At 31.5% G+C, this 18,071-nt stretch overlaps 1 protein-coding gene and 1 long non-coding RNA gene across 2 annotated transcripts; one reads left to right on the top strand and one right to left on the bottom strand.

Moving 5' to 3' along the window:
• The first annotated feature begins 1,968 nt into the window (after positions 1–1,968).
• On the top strand, positions 1,969–5,990 carry LOC143556957 (uncharacterized). Its single transcript, XM_077046155.1, has 13 exons — positions 1,969–2,302; positions 2,409–2,520; positions 2,602–2,736; positions 2,848–2,952; positions 3,850–3,933; positions 4,032–4,147; positions 4,232–4,447; positions 4,967–5,023; positions 5,109–5,175; positions 5,267–5,320; positions 5,404–5,478; positions 5,560–5,595; positions 5,694–5,990. The coding sequence occupies exons 1-13, from the start codon at positions 2,283–2,285 to the stop codon at positions 5,787–5,789; spliced, it is 1,173 nt and encodes a 390-aa protein (XP_076902270.1). The 5' UTR covers positions 1,969–2,282; the 3' UTR covers positions 5,790–5,990.
• Positions 5,991–7,349: 1,359 nt separating this feature from the next.
• On the bottom strand, positions 7,350–9,948 carry LOC143556958 (uncharacterized). The gene is made up of 4 exons (XR_013139475.1): positions 9,894–9,948; positions 7,953–8,059; positions 7,717–7,838; positions 7,350–7,622 (listed from the first exon to the last, which is right to left on the bottom strand). It is a non-coding gene; the product is annotated as an uncharacterized LOC143556958 (long non-coding RNA).
• Positions 9,949–18,071: the final 8,123 nt, after the last annotated feature.

The raw sequence follows: 18,071 nt of genomic DNA on the forward strand, positions 1-18,071 counted from the left end.
TTATAATAATTCAAGGACCAAACTTGCACTACACTTATTCTAAATTAAAAGATAATAATAATAATAATAATAATAATAATAATAATAATAATAATAATAATAATAATAATAATAATAATAATATGCCCGCACTTATAAAAACTAAAAAAATAGCTTTCGAAACGATCTCTCCGAAGAAGAAGACGAAAGCTTCAATCTTTCTTCCTAATTCTCTTCACACTCGTAAACTGTAAAACCCTAATTCTCTGTAACTATATGTATAATCTCATTATAATCAGTCATTAATATTGTGTACAATGCTGTGTTTCCGTTACATTTTACATACATACATACATACATACATATTATTATTATTGTCAATTTCATTGTTACGATCGCCTTACGTCATCCGTTGATAATGTTTGTTTATATAATAATAATAATAATAATAATAATAATAATAATAATATGATTGTTTCCGTTATCGTATTTGACTGATTGACTGTAGGTTTTGCTGTGTGTAATAATAATGAAGGTTTATTAAGTAATGTTAATGTGTAATGAGTAGCTGATTTGAGCTGTGTGTGAACAATCTGATTGTTGGATTTGTGTTTATATTATATCATATCATATCATATTACTGTTTGTTCAAGTTTGAATTTAATAATTAAGCTTCTTATATGTACTACCGGGACACATTTTATCGAGAACTGGTGTGCGTGGTGAGGTTCGGTGCGGTTTTTGGCTAAAACCAAACCGAAAACCAAAACTTCGGTTTTTGGAGTTTTTGAAACCGTTCGGTTTCGGTTTTTACGGTTTTTTGCCATTTGAGCTTGAAATTTTAGGCTGAAAAAAATTTGACAAAATATAATGAATTTAGGTATAAATAGTTTTGTTAATTGTAAAATGATAGATTATTATACATTTGATCAAAAATATTGGAGTTACATTTTATTAAATTCTTATAAATTACTTAATATAAAATATAAAAAACACAAAAATTTAGGAATCCGGTTCGGTTTTTTCGGTTTTTTTACATGCAAAACCAAAACCGAACCGTTCGTGCGGTTTTTTACAAAGACATAAAACCAAACCGTCGGTTTTTGTTTCGGTTCAGTTTTTTCGGTTTGGATTTTTCGGTTTCGGATTGGTTTTTTCGGTTTCTTGCACACTCCTAAACTGAATAAAGAACTTGTACTTGGTGCAATTTAATGAGATACTGGGTAGGTGATGATCATGTAACCGCCTTCTATATAACACTTAAAGCAAAAGGTACAAATGCATTATGCGGTTCTCGTAGTTCTAAATATTTTTTTGTTTCTCGTTTGAACATCTACCTATACATATGTATGTACACACAGACATAGTAAAAAGTCTTTCCTATTGGGATTGTAAGTTAATGCTAATCGAAACGGCTTCCGTTGCGTGTAATTGCCAAATTTTCAAAGGATCAAAGACGGTGTTGTTTTTTAAAATGCTCACTAACATAATGAGTTTTGGCTTTTGTAAATGCTAGATGGTAAATCTCAAGAAAATTACCATGATTTTTGTTATAGGATGTTAAACCGTCATTTAGAAGTAAGACAATTTCTAAGTTTTGTTAGTGATACTCTCTAGTTTGTCATGTTGTAGGGCATTTTGTAAACAGGTAACCAATTATCAAACCATGTTTAGCTGTGAAATGTGGAAATTATGCATGTCAAATTGATAACATGGCGCTCTTGGTGTCTAAAGTTTTGAGCAAGATGTTCATACTTCGGGTTCAGTTAGAGTATTACAATGAAGGAAACTGTTTCAATTCAAAAGGCGAATCTTCATTTTGACTTCAAATGGTTAAATGTCAACTGTAAAATGTCATTGTCAGTGATTATTTGCAAGAAATTTGATGCACTACATAGAAAAGTTCTAGATTAAACATTGCGTTTACTAGATTTGTCATAAAAAAGGAATCTGTAGGCTGCTTTTTTTCCTCCAGATTTTCTCTTGACTATTTTTCGCTGAAATGTGGTTTTAATGTTAATGTGTGATTTCTATATATTGCAAGTTTACTAGATTTGTCATGTGCATTAAGTATGAGTCCATCTAGTGTTATGTGGTGAGTTTTCTGATGTCTACTTTCTTATCTCAATGTTGTTATATGAACATCATGTCATTTTTAACGTCCACCTTTAACTTGCCCTGCATTTTCAGGTGTATTCTACTGTGGTAAGACGAGTTTTATGCTCGTCATATGCTCTGTAATACTGCACACATAATTGGTTTGACTTAGTGCTTGAGATTCAAAGTTGGGTACATTTGGATCAATGAAAAGCATGTATAGAAGGTTAGTGATATAATTTTGCTCTAACTTGGCTCAGTTCTTGTATGTTTGTTTACCTGGTTTTAAGTTGTAACTGAAACATGGTTACTATATGTTCTTTTCAATCCAGTGGTTTTTTTAAGAAGTCAAATGATCATGGGAGAATTGTTTTAACTGCAATCTTGGGAATGATCTTAGGATACTTTATTGGTGTATCTTTCCCGTACCTTTCTTTTACAAAGGTAATTACCGTATTAGCAAATCCAGTATGCTTATCTTGAAAAATCATCATTATCATCATCAGCATTATCATCATCTATTAGGTCAACTATTATATCTTACATCCAAGCAGCATCCGTTCATCTGATCCACCAATCCATGCGGATCATCAATCGAAACCTCCTGAACGCAGCCTCCCTGATAAACTTGGTTCATCTAATACACCTGAACCACCTGAGGTTTGTTTTATCACCTTTTTATTTATTTCCTAATTTTTTTGTTCTATACAAGAATTTATCCAAATTGCATCTCATTTAATAAGGTTCAACACATATGTTTTTTGGTCTCAGATTTATGTTGAAACAAATCCTCGTGGTGCGGAGTCATTACCTCCGGCAATTGTAGTTTCAGAGACTGATTTTTATTTGAGAAGATTATGGGGTGAACCTTCTAAGGTATGGAACTAGGCCTATAAACGAACTGAAAGTCCAGTGAACAGTTTGTGAACCGTTCGGCGCGAAGTTCATTTATTTGATAAACAAACGAATAGTCGGGCATGTACACATGTTCATTTATAAAAATTTTTATGTTTGTGAACGTCCGGTTATGATTATTCATTTAAATTCGCTCTTTTACGCTCACTTATGTTCATTCGTTAATGTATTCATTTATACTTTTGGCCCATTACAACTTAGTATAGTTTTATATAACTTTTTAGGCCCAACACGTCGTTCTTCACATTACTTTTAGCTAGTTTTAGATCAGTTATGTTCATCAATGTTCGGTTCTGTCATTTAATACGCTGTGAACCTGATAGAGTCTAGAATCTGGACTCAAGCAAAAGATTCGATTACTTAGATAAAAGACCCAATTCGAGAAGGGTTAGTCTCCATATTACAATTATAATAGAACGTGATATATTTTAAATAACTTAGACTCCTTGAAATAGAAGAGACCTAGATTTATTTATACTAAAAAGGTCATAAGGAGTTTCTCCACTAAATACGCCTCTTGACTTTGACTCCCCTAATTCAGCCCTTGACTCCCCTAATTAAGCGACTTTGACTAGGTCCAATAAATAGCTTTGACTTTGACCCGACCCTTCTTGTGTGATGGGTTCGTATCAGAACCATTCGTTTATACTGTTAACGAGCGAACAAAAACGAACACGAACACGAACACGAACAACAAAACCCCATTTTTCTTGTTCGGTCGTTTGTTTGATTAAGGTTAAACAAATGAACATGAACATGCTTCATTCGTATTTGTTTGTTTGGTTTGTTTACCAACCTATATGGAACCTAGATAACTTCTATATGTCAATACAACACATCTTTTTCTTGGAATTTCAGGATTTAAAGAAGAAACCGAAGTATTTGGTAACTTTCACTGTAGGATGGGATCAGAGGAATAATATTGATGCAGCAGTAAAAAAGGTTAAACTTTATTTGCATATTTCTTTTTAATTATTTTTTGTTAATCAGAAGATACTGAGTTTTGAGTATATGCTGTATCGCCGTTTCATAATTAATAGTTTTCGGATGATTTCCAAATCGTGCTATTTCACTATGATGGTAGAACAACCGAATGGGATCAATATGAATGGTCAAAGCAGGCTATCCACGTTAGCGTAAGGAAACAAACCAAATGGTATGTATGATGTATTCATGTTTAATATTAACTATGCTGACTATATTGTTTATTTTTTATTTTAAAAAATCACTTTATTTGTAGGTGGTATGCAAAGAGGTTTTTGCATCCGGATATTGTAGCAGCTTATGATTACATATTTATTTGGGATGAAGATCTTGGTGTCGAGCACTTTAATGGGGACAAGTATATGCAGTTAGTGAAGAAACATCGTTTGGAGATATCTCAACCCGGACTTGAACCCAATGAGGGCTTAACATGGGCAATGACTAAAAGGAGAGGCGATAAAGAGGTTCACAAGTAGGTTAAAATCTCTTTTTTATGTTTATGTTCATAATAAACAAACGAACACGAAACAAAATATATGTTCATTTAGTTAAACAAACATGAACACATATCTCGTTTGTTTATTTATGTTCGTGAAAGTTCACTCATTTAAATTCGTTTATTTTCGTTCGTTTATGTTTGTTAGGTTACGTTTGCTTGTTTATGTTTGTTAATATATTTATTTACTTTTACTTTTAGTTGGTTTTAATTCAGTTATGTACGTTCGTTCGTTCATGTTGTTAACGAACGAACATAAATGAACTTTAGCTAATGAACACGAACAAGAAAACCCCATTCACATAATAGTTTGTGTTTCAATTGTTAGCACAGTTAAAGTTAAACGAACAAACATGAACATGCTGCGTTCATGTTCGTTCGGTTTGTTTACAGCCTAAATGCAATGGTTTTCATTAAAGTGCCAGTATCGACCCATTTACTTGTAACAGGTCAAATACAAATTGCTTAACAGTAACTATTTGACTTGGTCAACAGGGTTACAGATGAGAAATCAGGATGGTGCAGTGATCCACATCTGCCACCATGTGCAGCGTATAATTTCTTTATTATCTTCAATAATATTAATAATAATAATAATAATAGTTTTGTTATATCCACTGTTTTTGCATATATACAGATTTGTGGAAATTATGGCTCCCGTTTTCTCTCGTTATGCTTGGCGGTGCACGTGGTACATGATTCAGGTAATAACATCTTATCAAGAATCAATATTGCATCTTAAAATGATACATGTGCATATTACATTATTACATACACTTTGTAATGTATATGCAGAATGATTTGGTGCATGGATGGGGTTTGGATTTTGCACTTAGAAGATGTGTAGAGGTGATTTTTTTATTTATTATTACTTTCACTTTTTTTATTTATTATTATATAAATTAATAAAAAAAACATGTTTCGTTTTGCAGCCTGCACATGAAAAAATTGGCGTGGTTGATTCACAGTGGGTTGTGCATCAACATATTCCTTCACTCGGGGGCGAGGTAAGACGTCATTATTTATATCAATGTTAATATAGTAAAATAATATTGGCTTTCGAAATGATATTATGTTTATCGGTTTAGGGCGAGAATGAGAAGGGGAACGCGCTAAGAGAAGGGGTAAGCATGTTTCATGCATTGTTAGTTTGTTACTTCGGTTAATAAGTTAAAACATTATATTAACGAGTATGCGTGATTGCTTTTGTTTCGAACTATAGGTAAAAGATCGGTGCAAAAAGGAGTGGGGTATGTTCCAAGATCGGCTTGACAATGCGGATAAAGCTTATTTGAGACAGAATGAGACTAAACTTTGATATGCATTTCTTTAATTTTTTTAAAAGTCAAAATCGATTTGGCTTTTTATTCACGTCTCGGGAGTTGACTTTTTTTTTGTCACGGTTCATGGCTATACATGTTTTGTACTATATAGGCATGAAAAAAATGTAGTTTTGCGTGCGTAGTTAACTAGTTATGTATAATTATCAAATACTGGTACTAATCTAACCTCGTGGATTCACCCTAATAATATCAAGCAACGTTCTTGAACCTTAAACTTCGTGGATGGTCTGAACCGCGAAAAGCCCAACTGCGCGCGTTTAAGATTCAAGAACGTTGCTTGATCTATTATCAGGCTGAATGTGAAGAATATTATGTGATAAAAACATGTATAATTTGAAACACATTATTACTTGTTATATTCACAAAATTATATACCTATAACTTGTTAATTTAAATACTTTAAAAACAAAGTTAGTGCTGGTGGAGCATACTAATCAATAATTATATAAGTAAACAGAGTAATATAGAAAACAAAATTGTATTGTAATTAACCATTATTATTTTATATATGAACATGTCACATGTACATCAAACAAGATAGTATATAGTAGCCTTTAAGCTAATTAATATGGCCAAACCACAACACATATAATTGCAACTTTGCAAGTCTCAAAATGATGCAATATTAATTAGACAGCTATTTATAAAGATTATTAATAATTATAAAACAAAAATTCTGTTGTCTCAAGTACAATAATACCATGTTTCTGCACATTTGATTGTTATTTTTTCTCTTTTGTTTAAAGGCATTGAATCAATACAAGTGATTTTGTTTTTGTGTTATGCTTGAAATAAACTTATAATATAATATAATATAACATGTTAAAATCGGAAAGAAACGATCAATTAAATTAAGGAATTTCTTACACTGGAGTCACTAAGTTTTGGTATTCCAGTATCTATTAACTTGACTTGTATAATTTTTTATTATGATAGATTTGGCCCGCATAAATATGCTTAATCTAGCAATCTTATATCGGAGAAACATGTAGCAAGTTACCATATTATTTTACTTTTGGCTTATTGAAGCCTTGTTCGTGTCAATATTATTGTTTAGATTTTTTACAAAGAAAATGAAAATTTCCTTCCTGTTTAGTTATTGTTGCGGTTAGGGAAGGCTGGAGTTGATGTTCGAGAATAAGTTTCTAAAGAAAGTGGCTGACAACGGTTTACACCACGCGTTGGGTATTGTGGAAAAGTAGGAACGAGATGACATTTAAGAGATTAAAAAAAACGGTTGAAAAATTTGACGGCGAGATTAAACTGCTCACTTTTAATTGGGTAAAGAACCGATCGAAATGGAAGTCTATTAGATATGAGAGTCGCTTTTAATTGGGTAAAGAACCGATCGAAATGAAAGTCTATTAGATATGAGAGTCGGTGTCAAAATTTTTATTATCGGTGCTCATAGTTACATTCTATATGCCTCCAATTGTTTTAAGCATTTTGAGAGAAATATATATACTAACTAGGTTAAAAACCCGTGTGACACACGGGTTGGATAAATAATATTGTGATTTTAGATGGGTCAAGATGTATTATAAAGTCTTATAAGTTAAAAAAAACATTATCGGAAAATAAAAAAATTCAGGTGTATTTATTTAGAAGTTGAAGGTTTACTTCTTTTGAATATAAAAGCCAAATTGTAATAAAACAAATGATGCTTATAGAAAATTATCATCACAAAGGTAACAATGCACTAATTTCAGAAATACGAAAAGAACTCATAGCAAAAGTAGGAATCTGTAAGAATTGTCTTCACTCACTGAATAAACTTTTAAGTGTAACCCCAAAATAGCCTAAAGTACCTACAAATATGTCGAAAAGCTATAAACCCCTACATGAAAGTATGAAACCATGTTAACTAAAATGACCAATATACTTATCCACAAATTCAATCACCTTGTACCACCTCAACTTGTGTTTTGGGTCAGATTTGGTTTGCTTGTCCTTGTCATCTTGTGGCCATGTATCTGCAAAAAGAATTTAGCCCTCATCTTTCTATACACAACAACAAATGACACCTGATAGCAAGAAACTTGAAGTTTCAAAAATCATAACATACAAAGAATATAAATGGCACTTGCAGTCTAATTAAATTTAAACAAAAGCATGCAAGTAAAGAGAGATTAGCTAACATGCTCCTGAACTCAAGTTGTGATTCTACTTCAAGTAATTGATCTTATTCATCAGCGGTATCAAGAAGTCGCGCATACGAATGCTAGTGCCTATGATACTTCAAAATCTGCATAATACCATATTAATATAATGGGTTAAGCATCATCCATAAACTGAAAGATTATAGAACCAACAATAAACAATAATTTCAAGATACATATATTAAATCCGAAATCTAGAAGTAGAAAATTTTTAAATGATTTTCATATACTAATTTTACAGTTAATTTGACAAAGTTGCGTGATTAGTTACTTAAAGTAGCACGTTTCTTTAGTTATGTTAATGCGAAGAATGAAAAAGAAAAATAATTAGAGCTGATGTGCCAATGACTGATCTGGTCAAACTTCGAGGATAAACGTCGAACAAACATATTTAAAGTTGATAGGATTTCAATATAATTTATAACGCATATCTTTTATAACTTACAGTACTATAATAAAACTTTGATGTTTCTTAACATTCAAATTTTGAAAGAACAAATGTTGGAATTTGATACATGACATTAATAATCAGTGACTAAAAAGGTCAAACCAATATAGCTTTTGACATATTACTATCCATGCTAAACTTTTGAGGTCATAAAATACAAACGTAGCTTTAATTTTAAAGGCCTTGAAAAATTTGGTCAGCTTGAAATGCTACTTTACCAAAATGCCATTCATGGTAATACGTTGAAGTCGTTAGACAAAACATGAATAGAAACATGCATATCGAGGCGGTGATCATCATACACTGGCCATTATGTAAGGCTATTCAAGGCATTTGAAAGATCAATGACCCATTCACACTTTCCTAAAACTACATACTCAATCAAATGTAATTAATATTAATGGAAAAAAGGTATAATTTGTAGATGTTAACCAATGAATTTTCTAAAACTATAAAATTGTTGGATTCCATAATGAATTTCAAAATGGGCCGATTCCATATGTATTCGAAAACTTGCACAACATCATATCAAAAAACTTAATACTCATATCAAACTATAACCTAAGCAGTTAATGCGGAAAAATATCGGATATCGGTCAAGGACCGATGTCTGAGATATCGGTTATCGCAGTGATATATCGGTAATTTTAATATCATGTAAAATTCATATATAAAACAATTTAACACTAATAATTCAGTATATTTTCCCACCATTAACAAAGTAACCTTTTGAAAATTTCAAAAACACTAACAATCGTAGCAAGTACGAATTGTTTAAGACTTATAACACTAACGTTGAACACTAAAAGTTGATAATGAAGACTTAAAACACTGATATCGGGATTATCGGTGATATATTGGTCAAATATTATTACAATATCGGTCAATATCATTGATATTATCGGTACCGATATTCCGAACCAATATTCTGATTTATATATCGCCATGGGACCGATAACCTATATATCACTGATATATCAGTGATATATCGGCGATATCGACTGCATAGACTATAACAGGTCCACTACACCCTTCTCTTTTCCAGTTACACTCAAAACTCTTATGCCCATATGCAAGAATTAAGAAGAATATAGATGCCATAAATTGGGAAAAAACGACTATTATTAAAGTAAGATTATTTGACATTCATTATTAAAAAAACTATCTTAAAAGGGGTTTTCATATATACGCCTCCTGAATAATTTGATTGAAAAAAACGACTATTATTAAAGTAAGATTACTTTTATAAACATAAACCAGTTTTTATCCCACTTATTTGACATTCAATGAGTTGACTCTTCCTACAAACAACATAAAACAGACTCACAACCATCCAATTGTTTTATCATTTATATGAAACAAAACCCGTTTACTTAATATTATAGTTGTACCATATCATCTTGGTTTATCTGACACTAAACAATATGGTCCTTATAAAAACTCAAAACTTGTAAAAGATACAAAAGGCGAACCTGTTCATCTACATCCACAATATCATGTCCAAGACTTGATGAGTCTCCACACCTGAAAGAAAATAGTACCTGTTTTTCCAAACAAAAGTATATAAAATGATCAAATATAAAAACAAACAGAGAAATAAAACTCTAAAACCCCAAAACCAGATTGTTTTTAATTAAGGCCCATTGGTAATGGTTGTTAGCATTAACCAAAACCTCAATAAACACGTAACACATTTTTTGTCAATCAGATGTAAGAAACATCACGCATCCATCATAAATACAATTGCTGATGTGGTTGTATAATAAGTGATCTGGATTTGAATTGGTTTGTAAAAGTTACCATATGGAAGATGAATTAATTGGTTACGTTAACGGCAAGTTGAAAATATTTTGAATTAAAGAATGGAGGAAATATTGACTTGTGTGTTAAACCCACGTGTGTTTTGAATGGAGGAACTTTTTAATGAATTGAATTTAATTAACAAATAATTACAATTTGCCACGTGGCATTTTCAAGAATTCTGGTTAAATAAAAAAGGTACTCATTTATTAGTAAGAGAGATGAATATTGAATACAAGTAATTAATAAATGTTAGCCAAAAAATAAAAGAATACAATTAACAAACAAAAATATGCTCACGGGGAAACAAGGAGTTGATAAACTCCAAAAATAAAATTCCTAATAATATTTTGATCGGCCAACGAATCCTTTAAATGGACAACTAACTTAATTCATCATATCGGATACACTCGTTTTTCGATCTGGGAAAAAGCCTAGCCTAAGGCCAACGTCCGTGAACACTCGCGTGAAGGCACGACAGTGGGTGAGATAAAACATGTTCAGTTCAAGGATCCAACTAGTGAATGTCACATACTCGCCTAGTCTCTCATCATCACCTGGTGCCACTGGAACTAAATAAAAGATATAGTAAGAACAATAAGAAAAGTAATCATAATAGTAATAAGGAGTATTGGCTTCATATAATCCCAACTATTCGATTGGCAAATATAAGTCTCAGCTATTGAAATGACAAAAAATAATCTCAACTACGTACGCATGTGAGTGCAAATTTAACAGAAACTTAACCGATTATTAGTTTTTGGTGATTGGCAAACTTAACGGAGACTCTCATTTTTTATTTGTATAATTAAAAACTGCCAATAAGTAAATAAGTAAGGTGGTGGGGAGTCTTTATAACGTGATAAGAAAGAGCTATAGCCGACTAAATTCAGATCGTCAATAAATAGTTTGTCTTATTATTATATAAAATTTGTTGTCTAATATATATTCTATTTGCACAATCGAGAATTATTAAGGAGTCAATGGTTTAATCCTTGTAATTATTATTAGAATTTCTGTATTAATGGATGATAAGATGATTAGAATGTAGAATATGATGTCAATGGTTAATACACATAGAGTGTAACGTTAAGCTTTTAACAAAAAAAAGTTATTAAAACTTTGTATGTGGGTGTAAATGTGTAATAATATGAGTTTAGGTTTCTTAAAGTAAAAAATGCAACACACTTTTATTACAGAAAAATTCAATTTTAACTCTCTAAACTAGTGTAGTTTTATATACACTTATTATAGTTAATTAATTTTTATTAGCGGTAAAAGAAATCCCATCGGTTCACGTGTTTAGCCAACGTGAAGCTAGCACATCTGGTAGTGGCATTTGTTTCTAGAGAGATCTCAGGCTCAAACATGAGGAATGCGTAATATTATTACTGGTGTAAAACGTCTAGTAGTAGTAGTAACTACATTTGTCGTTTAAAAAAACTAATTAATGATATTATAACAGAATATTTAACCAATCTGAATAATATTCGTATAGAAACTGAGTTAACTGAATGGAAAAAATTTCACATTCGTGACACGATATTCATGGTAGATTCAAACTTTCTATCAAGGTCGATTTTTTTTTTCAAACGCTCGACTCACATAAATAACGATAACTTGTCTTTTTAACCGGAAAAACTAAGAGCTAAAATAAGATTTTTAGATGAGCATGGGTCTATCCGTATGTAATATAATAATCAACTTTGCCTGAAAAACTAATATACATGCCACTCTTCGCAAACCTCACCGTATAGGCGTATACCTCTCTCACACACCGCAAAATTATCTCACGTCAGCGTCTCTATCACTCAATGGACCCGTTACATACACTTTATAGTCGTGCAACCAAAAAAACAAAATGAGTATATAAGTAAAGTATTGAAAATAAAATAAAAAATATAGATTAATTTGTTTTTGATAAGTTATTAAAAAAAATTTAGAAAATGTTGAAAGGGACAGAACAGGAGCAGAGGGTAAGAAGGTGGTATGTCAGTGTTGCGTGAATGCCCAACGGAATATCCCATTCCCCACCACCTAATATATTATTATTATTATTATTATTATTATTATTATATTTTATTTTTACTGTAAATAAAATATTATACATTATTATTCCTATTACTCTAATCTAACAAATGACAAGTTTGTGCGGCAAGTGTCCTACTGAGCCATTTGGCGATACCAAACTGACCCGTAAATTTTATTTTTGCTTTTTAGTTCAGTCATTATAACGAATTTAACGGAAACCGACTGAACGTCAAATTCTATTTTTAGATCCGGTATCATAACAAGCATGACGGAAACCGATCGAATACCCATAGACTCACCGCCTCAATGCACAAGATCGACAACAGTCGGGTTTGACCAAGGATCGAGTTTTACCGACATACACCACATTGGTCCACCTCAAATTTTATAATTTTTTTTTGTTTTATCTTTGATTTTAATTCCGGTACAATAATGCACGTCACCGAAACCGAACGAATTCGTGTCGACGCTTGAGTTTTACCACTGTCTGAGTTTTACCGACCTGCCCGGCGCAACGCGTCGGATAGAAAACTAGTTCTAAATAACTGAAAATAATAATTTCAAGAACAGTCGGTGAGACCGTTTAATTCAGTCGTCCGACGATTTATGAAACCAGCAAGATCTTGACATGGGTCATCAAAACAATAAGATATGTCATCATACTAATCTATTATGCCAATCGATTGATCTATTCGGCCGGCCATTTGTTTTAAAAATAAATCATTTATTGAAAAGCCGAATAGATTACTTGGCGGACATAATAGATAATTCGGCCAGCATGATAAATCAATTGAATGACATATCTTGTATGTTTCGAGGACATGTGTCAAGATGTTGTTGGTTCCATAAACTGTCAGACGACATATTTAAACGGTCGGTCTGGTCGTTTTTAGAATGACCATTTTGGTTTTTTAATTACTCACTTTGTTCATCTTTTAACAATCATGGTTTGAAAAACACAAAGTTTAAGTTATAGATTGAATGATTAATTTCTTTTGCTTACCAAATAACAATAATGTCTTTGAAAACTGAGTTTATAAGTATTGTTTATTAATGATAGGTGTGTGTGTTTAAGTAAAATCTTATACATTAACTAATAAATTTTAAAAATTAACATTTGTAACGAGACAAATAAAAATAATGTTGACACTTTTAAGCGTCCGAATAAAGTATTAATAAACTTGAGGGCCACTTAAAAATGTGGTTGGTTAAATATTTAAATAAGTCATTTTGATATTTTCCCCTCCAAATAAACATATTTTTCCTATTTTCTTTTCTCTCTGTTAATCTACCTTTAGTCAACAGAGATCACGTACAAAGTATCCGGCGTTACTTGATTGGTTGGTCAAAAAAATTTACTTTCCACTTTTAACTCAATTAATGATGTCTGAACCACATACTATGAGGTACACAACTATACTACACTCTACTATTGTCTGACCTGTTCTAGTCTAGTCTAAAGACTAGATTTTTGCTATGTTTTAAATAATATTTATATACATATAGAAGGACATATGAATTAAAAAACTAAGTAGACGGTTATGTGTTTCTGACTTTCATCATCATTCAATCAAGATCCGTGTTAGGGCTCTAAACGACCGAATGTAAATAAACAAACATGAAAAAGAAGGTTCATTCGAGTAGCTGAATGAACGAACACGGACAAATCAAGTAGACGGTTGATGTTCGCTAATGTTTGTTCATTAATTTCTTTTTCAGTATTATTAATGACTTTTCTAAATCTATCTTATAGATTTAAACAAAAGTATATACTATACAAAATATATATGAGCATTATGTGAATATTATGTAAATTAACATATGAATATGATTGTCGAAAAACACTAACACAAACTTGGTAGACATATTCGATTTGTCGACACTTATCATTCTCTTTTAGCAAAATCAAACAGAATATTGTTTATGCAAAAAATGAATTTTATTCGACTAGGTGTTCGTGAACGGATATTGTCCAATAAAAGTTTAACATATAAACATGAACAAGGTTTTATCTGTTACGGATCGATTACTGGCATAAGTATATCTGTCATTTTGTATTTAAAATTTGTTATTTATGAGCAATATGAAAAGTATCATAGGGGAAGTATCCTTCATAGATTAGGTTGTAGAATGACAACTATACCTAAGAGAGATTAAAATAAAAAAGACTCATTAATGTATTATTAATTTATTATGACATAATTTAATTTAAAGCTTTAGATAGGACAGGTGACTTGCACCATTATTCCATTAATGTTGCATTACATAATACCTACTAACACATTACACATATAAAAAGTATTTTAACATATAATGTGTTGTCTAATATATAAAAAGTAATTACGGATTTGTAACATTTTATACCTAATACCAAGGTACGTTAAAAATGCAATTCGAGTCAATGTATAATGACTACGTAATATGTACTTCTCTATTGGAAAAAAAACCTGTATTTGATCTCTATGTATCTTTCTCTATATCCACCTCTCTCCAAACTCTATACTGTCTCAACAATTGTCGTGCTCTTGGTACGTATAGCCTATAACATGACGAACACTACAATCAAATCAGTTTCAACATACAACCCTACTTATAACGTATTTGTCCAAAGTGCAATATAAACACCCAAACCCAACATAAATGATTCAAGTACATATCGGAAATTTGAAGTCCCACGAACTTTAAGCTAATAATCGTCTCGATTAATCGGTAATTGAGAACCACAACGATAAACTAAAATATAACATACAAATGTAACAAAGTATATTATAAATTATATGTATAGTAAAGAAAACATATATTGTAATGCATGTGCTGAATATAGTTGAAAACCCGGTTTTAGTGTGCACCTATAATTACCGGCAGTTTCAATGACAAAAGAACGAAGGATTCTAGTTGATGAAGGGCGTGATGCTAGACAAGATGGGGCGTGATGTGAAGTTAGACTGTCGAAACTAATAAGAATTTTGGGGTTTTATTTTTTATTTTTATAAAGAGGCACAAATGAATATTTTTTTATCAACTTATCATTAATTTTTGGTATATTGGTTTTATTAATCCCAACAATTATCTTTTGGTCAGTGTTGGTACCAACTAACTAATTGACTACTCACGATCCCATATTTTATTCCCAACAGTCCGCAACTAGCATAATCCTAACGCCGTTACTTGCAAGTCGTCGGAAAACGTTTTTGGCCGGAAAAACCACATTTTTTTGTCAGGAAACTCAACCTTAAAACCGCACCACCGCCAACTGACTCACCAACCAACCACCACCACCACAACTGACTCTCAAACAAACCACAATAACCGGAGCCTTTGCTATAAAAAGGTTTCTAAAGGTTCTAAGGCTAAAATGATATTTAGGAAGAAAATGTTGAGTTGTCAAGAAAAAATGTGAGTTTTCGGCCAAAAACGTTTTTTCGACAACATGCGACTAACGGAGTTAGGATTCCGTTAGTCGTAGACGGTTGGAAGCAAATACGTTATAAGATGGGAACGTCAACAAATAATTTGATAGTTATGACCGACAACGACCAAAAGTGATAGTTGAAATTAATAAAAATCAATACATCTATACTTTTAAATATTTAAATGCTTGATTGAATTTAGACAAAACCCTGATAAAATATTGAATAAAGATAAGATTAAATCTAACAAATGTTAAAATATGTTTTTATATAAATAGTTTAAATAAATCTAACATTAAAAAAAATGATAATAATATATGTCATACAACATTACAACCTTCCTTGCTGCAAAAGGGAAATAAAAACAAATGCTAAGACAGATGGTGACAAGGGTAACTGTGGTCTCAATGCTGACAACTTTAACACAACTTATTATCTATATCTGTTTCATTAATGCAAACCTCATATTTTATTCAAAAACTAAATAATTTATACCTAGTTTCTTTTGTTAGTTAATAATTATTTGTTTGTGTTACATCAAATGTTAAAATACTTAAGTTATAAAATATATATTAAACTACTATTATTCACTTAAAATATAGAACGAAAATCCATAAGTTTGGTTTAGCTCGTTTTTTTCAGTTTAGTTACACGCAAACCTGAAACCGAACCTAAATGAAATTATAAAACCAAACTGTCGATTATTTTAGGTTATGTCATATTAGTTAAACGCAAAACCATAACCGAACCAAACCGCATATTTTTTTTGGTTTAGTTATATCAACTTAGTTTTTCAATTGAGCTAAACGCAAAACCGATACCGAACATTCAGTTCTAGCATTAGTTTCTGTTTCGGTTCACTCATTTCACTTTGTCGTTGTCAGTTTAGTCACGCAAAACCGAAATCGAACTTTCATTTCGATTTCTACACAAAACATTAAACAAACCGTTGTTTTTTACGTCGGTCCAATCATTTCACCTTTTTTCGGTTTTTACAAAAGAGTAATATCAAGTGTTATACTATTATTATTATTATTAACTATTTAAAAAAGGGTGGAAAATTAAATATAATAGGAAGAAACAAATTGCTAATTAGCTTGTGACGAAGTATAAGAAAGAGACTTGGTGTTCCATATTATCCATGTTTGATTACTACCCCATCATTAGTTTCAGACTTTCAGCGGCACCAGGTATTAATAGTGGGAGACTAGGCGAGTATGTGACATTCAACAGTTGAATCCTTGAACTGAACCAGTGGCGAAGCTTGGACTAAGATACCGGGGGGAGGGGGGGACTCAATATGTATTAAAAAAAAATTCAAAAACGAGGGGGGCAGGCTCAAATTTTAGAAAGAAAACGGCTAAATTTACGCTACGTATAAAAAATTTCGGGCGAAAACGGGTAAATTTACACAACAGCGTAAAAAAACAGGGGGTAGGCTCAAATTTTAGAACGAAAACGGCTAAATTTACACTACGTATAAAAAAAATTCTGGCAAAAACGGGTAAATTTACACTACCGCGCAAAAAAAACATGAGGGGCCGGGCTCAAATTTTAGAACGATAACGGTTAAATTTACACTACGTATAAAAAATTTCGATCGAAAACGGGTAAATTTACACTACCGCGCAAAAAATAGGGGTGGGCGGAGCCACCCCGGGCCCTAAGTATACTTCGTCATTGAACTGAACGAGTTATATCTCACTACATTTTTATTTCCTCGGGCGAGTGTTCACAAGCATTGTTCTTTGGCGGTGGTTTTCCTTATATTGGAGCCGAGTATATTCCGATGTGAAAATTTTAGCCATTAGTTTATTTAAGAATTCGTTGACACTTTAAAAAATACTGATATTATTATTATTGCTAGAATGGTGCCCGCACGATGCAGCGGGTATTTGAACCTGTTAATCACGTAACAAATATAAGTGTTTATGGTTCGGTTAAAACCTTGAAATCGCTTAAACTGGTCATTGGTTTGACTTCTTTTTCCTTTTTCTTTTTTTACTTTCGGTTTGTTGGTTGGTTTCAAAACGTAGTGAACGGTTGGTTCGCGGTTTATACTGGCAACTGGCCTTAAGAAACCATACCAGACTGTAAATGTTGAATGCATTTTATTATTAATTATTAGATACGTTTTGTAATATATATTAGATATAGTTAAAATTTAATTGAACATAATCTTTTTATTACAAATAACTTGGTTATACAACTTCAAATTAACATAATTGCAGTATGATTCATTTTGTGATCTATGTTGTTATTATTTCACGTCCTAGATCTTCCAATAATATTTACTATTTATGTGGCTAAAAATATCATCTTTTATTTATGATTCTTTCAAGTATCATATTATGTTGGTGTTTAGTTAATATTGATGGTACATTTAAATTAATAATTATTTTAAACTAA

This window comes from Bidens hawaiensis, unplaced genomic scaffold (genome assembly GCF_021521415.1).
Source record: "Bidens hawaiensis isolate Kalapana, Puna unplaced genomic scaffold, B.hawaiensis_p1.1 tig00018764_1, whole genome shotgun sequence".
Taxonomy (NCBI): domain Eukaryota; kingdom Viridiplantae; phylum Streptophyta; class Magnoliopsida; order Asterales; family Asteraceae; genus Bidens; species Bidens hawaiensis.

Excerpts from the sequence above, each read along its gene's own strand:
- LOC143556957 (XM_077046155.1), top strand. The coding sequence starts at position 2,283 with ATGAAAAGCATGTATAGAAG. Across the intron at positions 2,953-3,849 it reads TATGGGGTGAACCTTCTAAG|GATTTAAAGAAGAAACCGAA; the intron begins GTATGGAACTAG and ends TTGGAATTTCAG. Across the intron at positions 5,596-5,693 it reads GGAACGCGCTAAGAGAAGGG|GTAAAAGATCGGTGCAAAAA; the intron begins GTAAGCATGTTT and ends TTCGAACTATAG.